The sequence below is a fragment of the Myotis lucifugus genome, unplaced genomic scaffold (genome assembly GCF_000147115.1).
Source record: "Myotis lucifugus unplaced genomic scaffold, Myoluc2.0 scaffold_517, whole genome shotgun sequence".
In the NCBI taxonomy this organism is placed as follows: Eukaryota; Metazoa; Chordata; class Mammalia; order Chiroptera; family Vespertilionidae; genus Myotis; species Myotis lucifugus.
In genome coordinates, this window is record NW_005871565.1 from 188,906 (window position 1) to 207,616 (window position 18,711).

At 43.3% G+C, this 18,711-nt stretch overlaps 1 protein-coding gene across 7 annotated transcripts in view; it reads right to left on the bottom strand.

The window, feature by feature from the left end:
- Positions 1 to 18,711, bottom strand: part of LOC102421225 (rab3 GTPase-activating protein catalytic subunit) — a 92,368-nt gene that overhangs the window by 45,865 nt on the left and 27,792 nt on the right. For all 7 annotated transcript variants that reach the window (XM_023745113.1, XM_006103875.3, XM_023745115.1 and 4 more), the window contains 3 exons: positions 11,547 to 11,666; positions 10,690 to 10,855; positions 3,817 to 3,916 (listed from right to left, as the gene is read on the bottom strand). In XM_023745113.1, coding sequence (XP_023600881.1) covers positions 3,817 to 3,916; positions 10,690 to 10,855; positions 11,547 to 11,666 — 386 coding nt within the window. The remainder of the gene's footprint in view (positions 1 to 3,816; positions 3,917 to 10,689; positions 10,856 to 11,546; positions 11,667 to 18,711) is intronic.

Consider the following 18,711-nt stretch of genomic DNA (forward strand, 5'->3'; position numbering starts at 1 on the left):
GATGTCCTTGAGCTCAGCACCAATTGGGGTGGGGAGCGGGGGGGTTCCTTCCTAGTTTTGCTTCCTGCGAGTTTCTCTTTACTACTTTCATCTTCTCTAAGGAAACATCAACTGTGCCACGGATAAGACACCTCATTGAGAGCAGCCACGTCTGTTCTCAAGATGTTACCATCCAAGACTACCTGGTTCCAGATCCTTAGTAGGCTTTCTGGAGAGGTCCAAAGTGTGGCTCACTGTCCAAAGTCTTGACACGACTTATCGATGAGGCTCCTAGGAGTTTGGACTCATCATCTACAGTGGCTCCAAGAAACCAGTTCCTTCAGCCTACATGGGTAAAGGACATGGGAGGACGCCATCCGCCATCTGAGAGGCATTCTACATGCCACCACTCTGTATTCGGTCGGCCGGCATGAAACAAACGCCCCATCCTGCTTATCAAGAGAAAATGTTGCCCTGGCCAGTTTGGCTCACTGGATAGAGCGTCGGCCTGGGGACTGAAGAGTCCTAGGTTCGATTCCGGTCAAGGGCATATACCTTGGTTGCAGGCATATTCCCAGTAGAGGGCGTGCAGGAGGCAGCTGAGCGATGTTTCTCTCTCATCGATGTTTCTAACTCTCTATCCCTCTCCCTTCCTCTCTGTAAAAAATCAATCAAATATATTTAAAAAAAATAAATAAAAGTGCCTACTTCAAGAGCTCATACAGCAAGTCAGGTATTAAAGACTTGCAAGCAGTCAGGTATTAAAGACTTGCCCCAAGAAAACTATAGTAAAGGACACACTTCCTATTCCTATTATTCCAGTGTTTAATTCAAATCATGCATTCCAATTTTAACCTCCTTAAATATTCTTAAATATTATTCAAAAGAACATTATTTTGCATTTCCTAAGAATGTGATTAATATCATCTAAAAGAAAGATTATCCAAGTATTAAAAAATTTAAGCACTACCCTACATTCATTAGTTTTGCTGTCAATAGTTTCTGAATAACAAATTAGTCATCATTAATAAAATCATATTTCAGTTGATAGTACATGGGAATATTTAAAGTTCACCAAAGAATTTCCTTTCGATTAAGAATGGTTATCTGAGATCAGAGAATTTAGAAGGTAAAACACTCCCCTAAGTTCCATTCCTCTTGAAGAAGTAATAAACACTTCTAAAACATATCAAGAGGATTTATTTCTATCTGAAATAATACAGATGGTTATTTTTTAATTATTCATACTACCCTGGGAATTCCTAAAATTAAAGTCTACTATTGAGTTATGAACATGCGCAGATTTGCTAAAATCATGTTTGACGAACTATACCCTAACTAAATTATTAAAATTAGTCATTATATAAGGTTCACTTACTTGATTCAGTAAACTTTCTCAAGTCAATTCAATCCATTTTTCCAACTAAAGAATGCTTACAATAATAAAGATCACAATGACTAGCTTTATTACAAGATGCCAATTTTTGAGAGCTTCAAAATTTATAATAAGCACATTTTGTAAATTAAAATTACTAGACTATAACTGCACAAAAGTTTTAACTAAAAGTTGAGAATATTATGAAATGAAAAGACCATGAGATTTAGAGTTTGACCAATGTTTGAATGAGAACTTTATCATTTGGTGACCATGTGACCTCAGTCCAGTTACTTATGTTCTCTGAGAAAGATAGTAATATCTGTAAATGAAAATTATATGAAATAATATATAAAATGCCAAGCACAGGGTCTGGTTCATATTACATTTTCAATCCCTTTATTCTCTGTATAGGAGAAAACAGTAAAAATGTATATGGCCTTCAATCCACTGAAGAGGAAGGTTAAAATTTTTATATCCATTTAAAAAAATCGGCAATAGAATGTTAACAAAGGCCTTATTGGCAATAAGAATTACATTGCTAAAATTTTGGCTCTTCTTGGGCTTCTTCTTAGATCAGCAACAGACCAAGGTACCATCATGGGAAATCTTTAAAATTGACTAATATTAGAGCAGCCTTTAAAAAAGAAAAGAAAAGGAGGGTAGGAATTTAAACTTATAACTAGAAGCTAACTATAAATTGTCTAGTGCAGTGACGGCGAACCTTTTGAGCTCGGCGTGTTAGCATTTTGAAAAACCCTAACTTAACTGGTGCCGTGTCACATATAGAAATTTTTTGATATTTGCAACCATAGTAAAACAAAGACTTATATTTTTGATATTTATTTTATATATTTAAATGTCATTTAACAAAGAAAAATCAACCAAAAAAATGAGTTCAAGTGTCACCTCTGACACGCGTCATAGGTTCGCCATCACTGGTCTAGTGGGTACTGTTGTCTAAGAACTAAAATTACCAAAACAAACATTTGAGTCTTTCTTCTAATATATATGTCAGTTCAGCTTTTATTTCCTCTTGCTGTAGTTTAGATGCAGCTCTTTTATTGTACACTAGAGGCCCAATGCACGAAATTTGTGCAAGAATAGGCCTTCCTTCCCCTGGCTGCTGGAACAGGCTTCCCTCTGGCACCCGGGACCCGTGCTTCCCTCCGGCCTCTGGCAGGTACCCAGGACCAGGGCTTCCCTCCCAGCCCTGGCTTTGTCCGGAAAGTTGTCCGGAAGGATGTCCAGTCTAATTAGCATTATTACGCTTTTATTATTATAGATTAGTTTCAAATTATTCAATGGTACATAAACTAAGATAGTAGTAGTATATATAACTACCAAAGCTAAGAGTGTATTACATTACTTTTAATATCATCCCAAGATTACCAATTTATTATTTTCAATCCTATAAATAACCAACTACTTAGAATAAAAATAAACAGTAAAGAATATTCTTTAATTCTCATTTATTTCTCTGAGGGAGGGAGACTGAAAAATGTTTTCAGGCTAGTAAAATCCTTATAATAATTTATGTTTGTATTTAATTTCTTTTTAGATATACGTGAATATAATTACACTTTTAAGTAAGAGAAACACCCAGAAAACAAAACCTCACTTAATTAGGCTCTATGTCTCTCAGGCTGAGCTTTTCTAGAACTTTTATGACATCTTATTTATATTTGTGTCTCTAGCACAGTCTGGCCTATTATAAGCCTACTAGAGACCCGATGAACAAAATTCATCCTTTCCCCAGCTGCTGGCACTGACTTCCCTTTGGCACCCCGGACTTGGGCTTCCCTCCGGCCGCTGGCAGGCATCTGGGACTCGGGCTTTGCTCTGGCCCCGGCTTCGTCTGGAATGACGTCCGGTCTAATTAGCATATTAGGCTTTTATTATCATAGATCATTAATGATTGTTGAATGAAGCAGTATTTTAATGGCTAAGCAAGTAAATTGATTTTAATTGCATTTTTATCAAACGCAAGTTAAAATACAATATTCTACAGGCCTTCCCATCATAAGTATATGGGTATACAAACATTTTTTATTCTGCTTTCCTTATTTAACACTCTTCTTCAAACTCTATAAAGTTCTCTGCAGTCCATCCTCAGCTTATGATAGCTTCTCTTATTATAATATTCTAAAAACAGACATTTTAATCATTCACTGCATATAGCACATGATGTTCCACAGCAGGGGGATGCTTTATAAGCAGTATTAGCTTTCAAAGACAAGTTGTCAAGCATAGAGTAATACTGTCTCTAGAACAATCTAAAGAGGTTTTTTTTAAGAGAAAAAAATGAAGGAAATGAAATCAGCAATATTGCATTTAGAATAAACTACAGATATTTCAAATTTAAAACACCTAAAACACACTCTTAAATAATTTTAATTTCTGAATATATTTTCTTTTCTATTTATATTCAGTAAGTGAAATATAGTTTTAAATTATCTCACCTGGAGGTTGCTGAGGCCAAAAATACTGCTGCCAATCCTGAAGTACATAGGTCAATCGAATAGCAATACTAACTGCAGGCAATGGTGTTAAAGGGCATCCCTAGGAAATAAATGCAAAGACAGAATGGTGTAGCTTAAAAAACACACAAAGTATTTTAAAAAACAATGCCAGAGAACAAAATATTAGAATAAAACTGTTTAAATTACTACCTGGAAACAAGATACTAAATCCTATTAAGCAAATTACTCTTTCAAAATATCATATACAATTTCAATTATACAAGTACTAGAGGCCCGATGTACGACATTCATGCAAGAGGGCTCTGCCCTCGCAGCCCCAGCTGCCTTGGCCCTCACATCCCTGGCTTCATCCAGAAGGTTGTCCAGACGGTTGTTCTGCTGGTCAGCCGTTCAGTTGATTTGCATATTACACTTTTATTATTATAACTGGTGCACGAATTCGTGCATGGGTGGGGTCCCTCGGCCTGGCTGGCGATCAAGGCCTATTGGGGGGCTGGCCGGCCAGGGAGAGGGACCACGGGAGGTTGGCTGGCCCGGGGAGAGGGGCCGTGGGAGGTTGGCCAGCCAGCGGGGGGAGGCAAGGGGCCATGGGAGTTTGGCCAGTCAGGGGGAGGGGCTGTGGGAGTGCACTGACCACCAGGGGGCAGCTCCTGTGTTGAGCGTCTGCCCCCTAGTGGTCAGTGCACATCATAGCGATTGGTCAACTGGTCATTCTGGTCATTTGGTCGTAACAGTCACTTAGGCTTTTATATATATATATATAGATGTCTTTTTAAAAAAATTAATTGTCTAAAGTTTTACATGTGTCTCCTTTTTCCCCATTTGATGCCCCCCCCCTCAACCATTCCCACCCCAGGCAAGCCCCCACTATAGATAATTTCTTACTATACTCTTCAGCCATATTAAATATGAAAAACCTGTAATTCATTTTTTAAATAAGGTAAAACTATTACCAAGTGTAAGACTAGATTTGGGGAGATGATAAATGTCTTTTCTTTCTTTTAAGTGAAAATAAACTCAAATTAAAGCCAGTCTTGAATACTGAACCAAAGTTTTAGACTAAAACAAATGGTCACTCATGCAAACTAATTTACTGTAATGAATCAGTTAACAGAAAATTTAGATTTATCTTTACCTTCATTAAAAATCATAAAAATTAATGTCATCCAAACATCCTGTGACTTCAGCTTCCCTTAATACTACTCATCCTACATAAATGTGGAATAGGGCTTAAAAGTGCATAGGAATCACTTCAGGAGCCTGTAAAAATGTAGATTCAATAGTATTCTGCATATCTAACCAGTTTCCAGGTGTTGTAGATACTGCTGGTTAGGAGGAAGAAGAGACATTTAGCTCAACAGCAGCATCTATAAATGTCACTAGTAGCTTTAACTGAATACAAACTTAATCTAAAGTCACAATATAAGGTGGTTGCCAAAAAGATAATTTGGTTTTGGGTTGCTGTATCCCATACAAGCAAGATAAGATTCTGGCTGGTCACTAATCATCTTTTTAGCCAGGTCCAGATAGCAAATGAGAGCTCACATGTAATAAGGTACAAATGGTCTAGACACTATAACAAGGTTGCTTTGTAACGTAACCTCTGCTCCAGTCAGATAGCAATGTACATAAATATAGAAAGAGAAAACCAAAAAGAAATAGCTAAGATCAAACATGACATATATATCTTTATGGGTCCTAAAAAAGGAATGGAAAAATGATAAATGGGGATCAAGGCACATGCCTGCTGAGTTGACAGCCTAGGATTGCAGACTGCACTATATGGGACCAAAAGTGTTCCACACAGAAGAAGGCGGGCACTGCAAGACCCTCTGTTTAAGACAGACACTGGGGCAGGGCACTCCTGCTTGGTACAGTGGCCTTGTTGGAAACTATGGGACTCGGAAGAATTATTGTGTAAGGGGAAAACACTCACTCTTATGATCTGAGCAAATAATGCAGTAACTCTAATACCCCAAATATCACCACAGAATAAGAGGCTCCAAACACCATTTTAAAACGTGTTTCTAAAATATTCTGGAGGTAGGGAGCAACCACAAAACCACTAGAAAAAGTGGGAAAGTTAAAAATGTTAAATATTTAAAATGAGCCTGCAAAAAACTTTTATCCAAAACATGATGAAATGTAGTTCTAAAAGAGACAAATATCAAAATCAACAATCCAAATATAAAACCATGAAATATAAAGAGCACCTGGGGGGAAAAATGAAGAATGTCTAAACAGAAAAAGAAAAAAACTAGTGTGTGAAAGTTTTCAAAGATTTAGAGGCACCCTGGCCTGGTAGTTCAGTTGGATGGAGTGTCATCCCATACACCAATAGGCAGGCTCAATTTCCAGTTGGGATGCGTATACTAGTACAGTGATGGCGAACCTATGACACGCGTGTCAGAGGTGACACGCAAACTCATTTTTTTGGTTGATTTTTCTTTGTTAAATGGCATTTAAATATATAAAATAAATATCAAAAATATAAGTCTTTGTTTAACTATGGTTGCAAATATCAAAAAATTTCTATATGTGACACGGCACCAGAGTTAAGTTAGGGTTTTTCAAAATGCTGACACGCCAAGCTCAAAAGGTTCGCCATCGCTGTACTAGTAGGAGATAACTAATTGATGTTTCTTTCTCTCCCTCTCCCTCTTTCTCTCTCAAAATCAAGAAAAACATATCCTCAGGTGAGGATTTAAAATTATTTATATATATATATATATATATATATATATATATATATATATAATATATACATTATATATATATATATATTTCATTAGAGGATGTGGCAGAAGAGGATTTAAACTTAAATTTTATGTGACACTAGAGGGCAGAACTGCTCCCACCCAAAAGGAAGTCTTTTCTAATAATTAAATATATGTAAAAATAAAATCAAGTGCCAGTGAAAAATAAGAGCACTGGGACACTTCAAGTAGATGTTAAAGAGTAATTTTTATAAGGATAGTATAGGAGAGTTACATACTGGGTAGCTTTAACTATACACAATCATAAAACAACTAGAGGCCCGGTGCACAAAAATTTGTGCACTCAAGAGGGGTCCCTCAGCCCGGCCTCTTGCAGTCTGGGACCCCTCGGAGGATGTCCACTTGCTGGCTTAGGCCCGCTTCCTGGGGGACCGAGCCCAAGCTGGCAGTCAGACATCCCTCTGGTAGCCCGGCAGCCCTCAGGGGATGTCCACTTGCCAGCGGGGAGCAGGCCTAAGGTGAAGTTGGACATCCTTAGCGCTGCTGAGGAGGCGAGAGGCTCCCACCACCACCACTGTACTGGCAGCCGGCAGCCTGGCTTGTGGCTGAGCAGAGCTCCCCCTATGGGAGCGCACTGACCACCAGGGGGCAGCTCCTGCATTGAGCGTCTGACCCCTGGTGGTCAGTATGTGTCATAGTGACTAGTCATTCCCAGTTGTTCTGCTGTTAGGGTCAATTTGCATATTACCCTTTTATTATATAGAATAGAGGCCTGGTGCACGGGTGGGGGCCAACTGGTTTGCCCTGAAGGGTGTCCTGGATCAGGGTGCGGGTCCCGCTGGGGTGCCTGGGCCAGCCTGGGTGAGGGGCTGAGGGCCGTTTTCAGGCTTCCCCACACCCCCCTTCAGGGTGGGGGGTCCCCCACTGGGGTGCCTGGTCAGCCTGGGTGAGGGGCTGATGGCTGTTTTCAGACTGACCAAGCTCCCTGGCGACTGAAGCTCCCAGCCTTTCCTTTTTTTGTTTTTTTGTTTTTATTCGCTCCAGATCCGTGGCCATGGCGACTGAAGCAGTTATCTGGGGTTTATTTACCTTCTATAACTGAAACTTTGTTGCCTTGAGAGGAGGCAGCAGCCACCGGGAAGCTTGGCTTCTTCCATTGCAGGGGCAAGCAAGCCTCCTGTTCGCTCCAGCTCCATGGCCACAGCCTGCTAAAAGCAGGTATCTGGGGTTTATTTATCTTCTATAATTGAAACTTTGTTGCTTTTGAGTGGAGCTCAGAGCCGGCGGCAGGCTGGTTTCCTCCATCACTGGAGCAAGCAAGCCTCCTGCTCACTCCAGCTCCGTGGCTGCCGGCCGCCATCTTGGTTGAGTTAATTTGCATATAGTCGCTCTGATTGGCTGGTGGGTGTGGCTTAAGGCATAGCGAAAGTACATTCAATTTGCACGTTTGCCTATTATTAGGTAAGACTAGAGGCCCGGTGCACAAAAATTTGTGCACTCGGGAGGGAAGGGGGGGTCCCTCAGCCTGGCCTGTGCCCTATCGCAGTCTGGGAACCCTCGGGAGATAACGACCTGCTGGCTTAGGCCTGCTCCCGGGTGGCAGAGGGCAGGCCCAATCCCTAGGTGCAGCCCCTAGTCGGGCTCAGAGCAGGGCTGATTGGGAGTTGGGTGCCCCCTGTCATGCACAGAGCAGGGCGGATTGGGAGGTTGCGATGCCACCTCAGTCACGCTCAGGGTAGGGCTGATTGGGGGGTCTGGGGAACCGCCCCCTATCACACTCAAGGCAGGGTCAATGGAGAGGTTGCGGCGCCACCCCCTGTGATTCACAGAGCAGGGCCCATCAGGGGGTTGGGGCACCGCCCCCTGTCACTCACAGAGCAGGGCCCATCAGGGGGTTGGGGCGCTGCCCCCTGTCACTCACAGAGCAGGGCCCATCAGGGGGGTTGGGGAGCTCCCCCGTGTCATGCACAGAGCAGGGCCGATCAGGGGGTTGAGGAGCTCCCCCCTGTCACTCACAGAGTAGGGCCGGTAGGGGAGTTGGGGCACCGCCCCCTGTCACACACAGAGCAGGGCAGATCAGGGGGTTGGGGCGCTGTACCCTGTCACACTCAGGGCAGGGCCAATGGGGAGGTTATGGCCCTACCCTGTCACACACAGAGAAGGCCCGTGGAGGGGGGTTGGGGGCGCCACCCTCTATCACCCACAGAGCAGGGCCGATCAGGGGGATGGGGCACCACCGCTATCACACTCGGGGCTCTACCCTGTCACACACAGAGCAGGGCCCATGGGGGCGGGGGGGGGGGGGTTGGGGCGCCGCACCCTGTCACACACAAAGCAAGGGTGATCCAGGGATTGGGGAACGCCCCCCATCAGGCACAGAGCAGGGCTGATCAGGGGGTTGGGGCGCCTTTCCCTGTCATGAACAGAGCAGGGCGGATAGGGAGGTTGTGGCCCCGCCCCCTGTCACACACAGAGCCGCAGGGCGATCAGGGGTTTTGGGCGCTGCCCCCTGTCACACTGATCCCGGTGCCGGGAGCCTTGCTGCTCCACTGATCCCGGTGCCAGGAGGCATATTACCCTTTTACTATATAGGATAGCGGCCTGGTGCACGAGTGGGGGCCGGCTGGTTTGCCCTGAAGGGTGTCCTGGATCAGGGTGGTCCCCACTGGGGTGCCTGGCCAGTCTGGGTGAGGGGCTGAGGGCTGTTTTCTGGGTGGCGAGTAACTAAAGCTCCCAACCGCTCCTTGTTTTCTTTTTTTTTTTTTATTCTGGGCCAGCTTTAGCTCTGAGGCCTCGCTGCTGAAAACATGAATACAATGTTTCAGTCTGGCTGGATTTCAGTCCGGCTGATTTCTGGGGTTTTGTTTACCTTCTTATTTGCAACATAGTACATAGTTGCTTAGACTTGCAGTTGAGAGGCTGGCAAGTGAGGCAGGGAACGTTGGAGTCCGCAGCAAGCAAGCCTCATGCTCGCTTCAGTGCCTGGCTGCCGGCCGCCATCTTGGCTGACAGTTAATTTGCATATACTCACTGATTAGCCAATGAAAAGGGTAGCGGTCACATGCTAATTACCATGTTTCTCTTTTATTAGTGTAGATTATCACTCAAGAAGTTTAACATTAATGCCAATTTCTAATATACAGTCATTATTAAAATTGTCCCAATTGTGTCACTTATGGCTATTTTGTGTTTTGATTTTTTTTATAGACATGAGCATACAATGTAGTTTCCTATATGCCAGCATTTCTTTCTTTTAAAAATGCTTTTTATTGATTTCAGAGAGGAAGGGAGAGGGAGAGATAGAAGCATCAATGATGAGAGAGAATCACTGATTGGCTGCTTCCTGCATGTCCCCCACTGGGGATCAAGCCAGCAACCTGGGCATGTGCCCTTGACCTGAATCCAACCTGGGACCCTTCACTTCACAGGCCGATGCTCTATCCACTGAGGCAAACCAGCTAGGGCTGGCTATTTTGTTTTGATCAAGGATCATGTATTCCATTTAGCTATTATATCACTTCAGTCTCCTCTAAACTAAGCAGCTCCTTATTTTTATTTTCCCTATTCTGAAAGTGACATTTTTGAAGAGTCTAGGCCAGTTTCTTTCCAAAATATGGCTCATTTGGGAAATATACAGGTATTTCCTTATGTTTTGATTTATGTTAAACCTTTTTGGTAGGAATGCCTCCTGCATGCCCCTCCACTGGAGATCAAGCCCACGTACTGGGCATGTGCACTAACTGGGAATTGAATCGTGACCTCCAGGTTCATAGGTCGACACTTAACCATTGAGCCACACCAGCTGGGATGATTTTATTTTTAAGATAAATCTGTCTTATATTCTATTCGATTCTCAGTCAGGGCACATGCCCTGGTTTCAGGCTCCAACCCCCGTAGGGGGCTTATAGGAGGCAGCCCAGTGATGTTTAGCTCTTATATCAATGTTTCTCTCTATATATAAAAATTAAAAAAACAACAACAGTTATTTATAATTTATATAGTTAATTACATATTTCTTCTAAGTAATCCCATTATCAATATTATAGAGAAATATTTCTATATACTCAATCAAATTACCAAATTGCTACTTTCATCTGGATTCCAGAAAAGACTCAAAATATCAATGCCAACTTACAATCTTTGATTTGAAGATATCCAGCAGACCCGATAAATGAGTGTACTGATTTGGCACTTTTCGAAGATGAACCATTTCAAAATCAGTTCGGACACCAGGACCCTGACATTCTCCCACATACATTCTTCGCCATTTGTGATGAATTTGTGCAAAGAGGGGCACCTGGCTGTAGGACATAATTAAAATAGGAATTTTTTAATGGTTGAAAGTTTTTTAAAAAGTAGAATGAAAATTTTATTCAATAAAAATGATCATATCATATTAGCCTTTCCAAGGTCATAATACATAAACTTGGTTCACAGGTACTAAATAATACAAATTAAACCAACATTCATGATGATATGCTTTTTACTTTATCATTTGAGGATACAGTTAATCCTTATTACTCATAGATTTTCCTATGTGCAAATTAGCCCACTTGCCAAAATTTATTTGTAACCCCAAAATCAATACTTGCAGCATTTTCACAGTCATTTGCAGACATGTGGAGAGCATTAAAAATTCTGAGTCACTTGATGTGCGTGTTCCCAGTTGAGGTTGAACAAGGCAATGCTGTCAAGTTTTAAAATTAGATTTTGTAACAAAATTTAAATAAAATAAACATTTGGAAGCAAAGCACAAAAACAGTACTCTTCATTTCGAACATTCATTGAGTATTTCAGTAAGTTTCCTTTCACAAATGCTTTCCCTAAAGGTTTTGTTGAGTTAGTCTTATATACAATATTCCAAAAGTATAATGTACAAGTAGTAATCCCAAGTATAATAAAAAAACTTAACACTTGGTAACCATTTTCCATCATAAAATATAATTAAAAATAGTTTTTAACTTATTGTCTATTTTTCAAAATGTCCCCTACCAGCCAGTGTTTCCCAAAGCAATAGACACAGAACTCAGAAGAAGATTGCACTTAGATTCACTGAGAACAGCATCGCTATTTGCTGCAGGGGCGAGCACCACGAACTCTCGCAGTCCATACCTTAAAAAAAAGAAGAAGAAAAAAGAAATCATTGCTATTAAACAGGGGGAAACTTCAGAATACAAAAATATATTATTTGAAAAACATTAAAAAATAAATCCCTTAAGAAAATTTTAACAAGACAGGTTTGAAGTACAGGTGTTTCTTTCTTTTTTTAATGGCAACTGAACCTACAATCAGAATTTCCTTCATTTAGTAAAATACTTCTATCATTCTACTACAAATGAGAAGCAATGTGCTGAAATCACAAGGGAAGGGACATTAAATAACAGTTTTGCTTTAAAAGTTTAATTTTAAAGATGAATCATGAAAGCTAGCACTGAAATTTTGCTTTGATTAACTGATAACATTAAGTCCTCTATTATAGAAAGAGAAAGTTTGAAAGATTTCTAAGTGGCAGTAAAATAATTACCAGCCATGATACACTTGTGCTATTTCAAAGAGACAAATGGTTAACTTAGGTATCATAATTAAAGGAATTCTTGATTCTTTTACTCAATAACACATTAGGTAGATGACAATGTATCAGAAAATAGTTTATTCTTGCTATGGTACTTTATAATAATGAAAATTTATTTATCTGTCTTTACAAAGGCCTTTAAAAACCACAAATTTGCAGCCAAACTTTACAAACATGAAAGTTCTAGTTGGTGATCTTGCTTATTGAAAATTCCTGTCCTAGGCTCTCCTCAATGTGTATTTAATAATTTTTAAAAATAAAGATTATGAAAGACATTACTTATTGCCTAATTTATTTTAACTCTAGATATGCAAAAAGTTGTGAATGCTTATCCTATCCTATATAATAAAAGACTAATATGCAAATTGTCCCCTTGGGCGGTTGTTTGACCACTCGCTATGATGTTTGCTGATCACCAGGAGGCAGCATGGAACATGGCGGGAGTCAGCGACATGGCGCTGGCAGCCCCAATGGACCCCGATGAGAGGAGGAGCATGGCGGGATGGTGGAGCAGTTGAGTGGGCGGCACCAGGTCAGGGTGGGTGTGAGCGGGGGCCTCATTGCTCTGCCAATTGGACCTCAGAAGGCGACCAATGGTGGCAGCAGGGGGTGGGGCCATTGCCCAGCTCCCAGGCACTGAGGGAGCTGGGCGGGGGGGCCCAGCCCCGATCGATCACCCTGTAGGCTGGATTGAAGAACAGGTGAGGGGGCGGCGCAAAGCCAAAATGGGGTGCCAGGCGGGGCTGCGAGGCTGGGGGCGCAAGCTGGGGGCCAATCTCAGCAGGCCATCCCGAGGGACCCCACCCGTGCACAAATTCGTGCACTGGGCCTCTAGTTTTTATGAACGTTCTCCTCAAGACATCCTCCAAATGGCAGTAAATAAAATGTTCTTTAAAAGTCCAACCCATAATCTGTTTATTGTTCAGTACAAAAATTCATTTTGTCATCTTACCTCACCTCCACCCTCCTACATCTGAAATCAAAATTATTTATGTAGAAGCAGCCTCAAGTACTGAAAGGAGCCCAGAGCTATGAATTTTAAGCTCTAAAGGTCTTTAAAAAGTTTTCTTTTTTTAATGTCCTTGGAGGACAGAAAACAAGAGAACATTTCCCTATGCCACCTCCAGACTAGAATGAAATCACTGTCAACAGTTTGCTGGTTCTTCTTCCAGAAATATTTTATCTGTCCATATACCAACCCTATCTTCAAATAAGATTATTATATATACATATGTGTGTGTGTGTGTGTGTGTGTGTGTGTGTATGTATATATATATATATACATATATATATTTTAGAGGCCCAATGCACAAAATTCATTCAAGGGGCTCGGCCCTCGCAGCCTCGGCTTCGTCCGGAAGGTCGTTCAGCTGTCTGGTCTAATTAGCATATTATGCTTTTATTATATTCTTTACCTTATCCCCTACACATCAATACTTTGCTTCCAGTTTTATGCTGTTGCAACAATATTGTGATTGTCTATTTCTTTTTAAAAAAATATATTTTTATTGATTTTTTTTTACAGAGAGGAAGGGAGAGGGATAGAGAGTTAGAAACATGGATGAGAGAGAAACATGGATGAGAGAGAAACATCGATCAGCTGCCTCCTGCCCACTCCCTACTGGGGATGTGCCCGCAACCAACGTACATGCCCTTGACCGGAATAGAACCTGGAACCCTTCAGTCCACAGGCCAATGCTCGATCCATTGAGCCAAACCGGTTAGGGATGTGATTATCTATTTCTACAAGTATATCTGTAAGATAAAGTCCTAAAAGTTGCGGGGAAAAAGAATATCTGTATCTTTAACATTGATAGCTATTGTCAAACTATCTCTTCCCTCTCTACACAAACACAGCCTGTGCCAGTGTATGGTGCCATTAACAACAAACAAACCAAACTGAACTGCTTTTTGTTTATCTACAATGAAATTCTATCCTCTGGGTTTGTGTCCTCTACGTAAAATGCCACACATGCGCGCGCGCGCGCGCACACACACACACACACACACACACACACACACACTCTATTGCCATCAGTGAATATCCAAACCTTGCTGGATCTTTTTTTGAAGATTTGCCTCAAATACCATCCCATCACCCCTGTTAAATATGTTCTCTTCTCTGAATTCTAATGTACTTTTCCTATTATTATTTTTGAAGGATCAATATAAGTTATCTGGTGAGTTTATTTCAGTTATACTCTTTAAAAAACTGTACAAACAATTTTATTAAGTGGCATTTTAGAGAGGGATTGAGACTTAGCCTGCAAGTCAAGAAAAACTAAGTAAATTTTTAAAATGTGGTAATTATTAGCTTCAAGCCTCAGTTATACTTTTCAAATGTGGGGTTTTCATTTGGTTCTTTATTACAGTTCCCATTTATTGAGATTTCCTATTTGATTCATTGTTAGTATATTTTTAATTCTTTGAATACAGTTCCTTTAATTCTTTGAATATATTTATAGTAACTGCTTTGAAACTATTGCTAAATCTAACATCTGGGTCCACTAGAGTCCATTTCTACTTTTTTTCCCCCATTTGCATACGGGCTACACTTTCCTGTGTGACCCTGCATATCTAGTCATCTGTAGTTGAAAATTACATTTAGATAATATATTATAGCAAAACCAGGCCCTATTTAACTTTTCTGAGGGTTGCTTCTGTTTTGTTTGTATTTAGTAACTTGCCTAGGCTTAAATTGTGCAATCTGTCTCCCCCAAGATATTCAGTTATTAATGTCTCTATTCAGTCATTTTGTTCTTGTTTTTTTAACCAGGCTACCCCTTCTTTTAATGATAAGCCAATAATCTGGGCACAGATGTGTTAAAACATCTAAACCAGTAAGGCTTTCATTTTCTGATGACTGATCTGTGTGGGGGGTGAATAATTTATTCAAAGTCACAGCCAGTTTTAAAGTTTGGGCTCTGGTGTCTCCTGTGTACATGTGTAGTTTCCTATCACACAGGAATGCATACAGAGTGAGCCCAGCTCTTCCATGGTTCCCATACAGGACATCCTTGTTAAATCTCTGACGAATCCACCACTTGCCTATGGTCTGCAACCTCGGCCTAGCAAAGGTACAGGTTTTTGCCCTCCACCCAGATCCAAGTCTGCCTATCTGACAAAAGAACTGGTGGTTTTCATGGCCAGCCTAGGTTGGAAAACTACAGTTCTCACCAACAGAGATTTGGGCGAAGAGGGACAGCAATAGAACAGCCACAAGTAGAAGGGCCAGAGGCCCCTCTATTCTTACTAGAAGCTCAAGCAGTTTTTTTTAAGAGAAAAAACAAACTTCTAAATCTGTTTTCTGCCTTTAAGCAATTTCCAGTACCCTAAAATAGTTATTTATAAAACTTCTTCCAGTTTCATACATCCTTTTTTTTTTAAAGAGAGTAACTACCAACACTTCATGTCACCATTATCAGAAGTTCTCTGAACATTAGCTTTTTAAAGAATAAGAGCCCTAACTGGTTTGGCTCAGTGGATAGAGTGTCGGTCTGCAGACTGAAGGGTCCCACGTTCGATTCTGGTCAAGGACATGTACCTTGGTTGAGGGCACATCCCCAGTAGGGGGTGTGCAGGAGGCAGCTGGTCGATGTTTCTCTCTCATCAGTGTTTCTAACTCGCTATCCCTCTCCCCTCCTCTCTGTAAAAAATCAATAAAATATTTTTTTTTTTTTAAAGAAGAACAGCCCTGACCGGTTTGGCTCAGTGGATAGATCGTCGGCCTGCGGACTCAAGGGTCCCAGGTTCAATTGTGGTCAAGGGCATGTACCTTGGTTGCGGGCACATACCCAGTAGGGGGTGTGCAGGAGGCAGCTGATTGATGTTTCTCCCTCATCGATGTTTCTAACTCTCTATCCCTCTTCCTTCCTCTCTGTAAAAATCAATAAAATATTAAAAATAAATAAATAAAAATAAAAACAAAAAAAGAACAACATTTTATAGGTCCTTAGCGCTATTTTAAAATTCCATCTCAAAATTACCAGGTCCTTTCATATGTCTCTCTCTCTCTCTCCCTCTCTGACCAGCAAAAATACATTAAAATCACATAAATAAATTTTTAAAGCCATCATAATTATTCAATTACAAACACAGTTCATAAGACTGTTTGTGGACTTTTCCTTTTATTGCTGCTGCTGTTCCCTTATAGTGACCACAGAGTGACTGAAGCTGAAGGTCTGACAAAGGCAAAACCATAGAGAAAAAACGTGTCCTCAGTTAGACCTAGCTGTACTTTCAGTGTATTTTTCCCATCTCAGTAGAGCCTCCCCAGGCATACAGCATTTATGCTCTCACTTTCTGTGTTATTTTCATAGTGCTGCTATAACAAAATATCACAAATTTGGTTGCTTAAAACAACCCAAGTTTATCTACACTAATAAAAGAGAAACATGGTAATTAGCGTACGACCGCTACCCTTCCCATTGGCTAATCAGCATATCCTTATGCAAATTAACCGTCAGCCAAGATGGCGGCCGGCAGCCATGCACTGAAGCGAACAGGGAGGCTTGCTTGCTCCAGTGATGGCGAACTCCAACGTTCCCCGCCTGACTTGCCGGCCTCTCAGCTACAACTCTAAGCAACTATGTTGCAAATATAGAAGCTAAACAAAACCCTAGAAACCGGCTTTCAGTCAACCGGGCTTCAGCCAGCCGGACCGCAACATTGTATCAAATACAGAAGGTAAAGGCCGGAAACCTGCTTTCAGCAGCGAGGCCTCAGAGCTAAAGCTGGCCCAGAACAGGGAAAAAAAAAGAAATAAAGGAGCAGTTGGGAGCTTCAGTCACCCACCAGCCTGAAAACGGCCCTCAGCCCCTCACCAAGACTAGCCAGGCACCCCAGTGGGAACCCCCACCCTGGTCCAGGACACCCTTCAGGGCAAACCAGCCAGCCCCCACCCGTGCACCAGGCCTCTATTCTATATAGTAAAAGGGTAATATGCCTCCCGGCACCAGGATCAGCATGACAGGGGGCAGCGCCCAAACCCCCTGATTGCCCTGCGGCTCTGTGTGTGACAGGGAGCGGGGCCACAACCTCCCCATCGGCCCTGCTCTGTTCGTGACAGGGGAAGGCGCCCCAACCCCCTGATCAGCCCTGCTCTGTGCCTGATAGGGGGGAGCTCCTCAATCCCCTGATCGCCCTGCGGCTCTGTGTGTGACGGGGGGAGGTCCCCAACCCTCTGATCGCCTTGTGGCTCTGTGTGTGACAGGGGGCGGGGCCACAACTCCCTATCTGCCCTGCTCTGTTTGTGACAGGGGAAGGCGCCCCAACCCCCTGATCAGCCCTGCTCTGTGCCTGATATGGGGGAGCTCCCCAATCCCCTGATCGCCCTGCGGCTCTGTGTTTGACAGGGTGCGGTGCACCAACCCCCTGATAGGCCCTGCTCTGTGTGTGACAGGGTGCGGCGCCCCCAACGCCCCCCCTACCATGGGTCCTGCTCTGTGTGTGACAGGGGAGAGCCATAACCTCTCCATCGGCCCTGCCCTGAGTGTGACAGTGGCAGCGCCCCAACCCCCTGATCGGCCCTGCTCTGTGGGTGATAGAGGGTGGCGCCCCAACCCCTCTCCACGGGCCTTGCTCTGTGTGTGACAGGGTAGAGCCATAACCTCCCCATTGGCCCTGCCCTGAGTGTGATAGGGTGCAGCGCCCCAACCCCCTGATCTGCCCTGCTCTGTGTGTGACAGGGGGCGGTGCCCCAACTCCCCTATTGGCTCTACTCTGTGAGTGACAGGGGGGAGCTCCTCAACCCCCTGATCGGCCCTGCTCTGTGCATGACAGGGGGGAGCTCCTCAACCCCCTAATGGGCCCTGCTCTGTGCGTGACAGGGGGGAGCTCCCCAACCCCCTGATCGACCCTGCTGTGTGTGTGACAGGGTACGGAGCCCCCACCCCCCTGATGGGCCCTGCTCTGTGAGTGACAAGGGGCAGCGCCCCAATCCCCTGATTGGCCCTGCTCTGTGCGTGACAGGGGGTGGCACCGCAACCTCCCCATCGACCCTGCCTTGAGTGTGACAGGGGGGAGCTCCCCAACCCCCTGATGGGCCCTGCTCTGTACATGACAGGGGGCAGCGCCCAACCCCCTGATTGGCCCTGCTCTGTGCATGACAGGGAGCGGAGCCCCAACTCCCCAATCAGCCCTGCTCTGAGCCCGACCAGGGGCTGCACCTAGGGATTAGGCCTGCCCTCTGCCACCCAGGAGCAGGCCTAAGCCAGAAGGTCGTTATCTCCCGAGGGGTCCTAGACTGCGAGAGGGCACAGGCCCGGCTGAGGGACCCCCGCTTCTCCCCGAGTGCACAAATTTTTGTGCACCGGGCCTCTAGTATAGTTCTATAGCTTAGAAGTCTGACACGAGTCTCACCAGACTAAAATCAAGTTCTTAGCAAGGCTGTGTTCCTTTTGGAGGCTGCAAAGGAGAATCCATCCCTTGCCATTCCTGGCTTCTGGAGGCTACCTCATTCCTTGGCGTGTGGCCTCTTCCACCTTCAAACCCAGCAACAGCAGGCCCACTTTCTCCCATCACCTCACTCTGACACTGACTCTCTTCTGCCTGTTCTTCCACTTTTAGGAACTCTTGTTATTACAC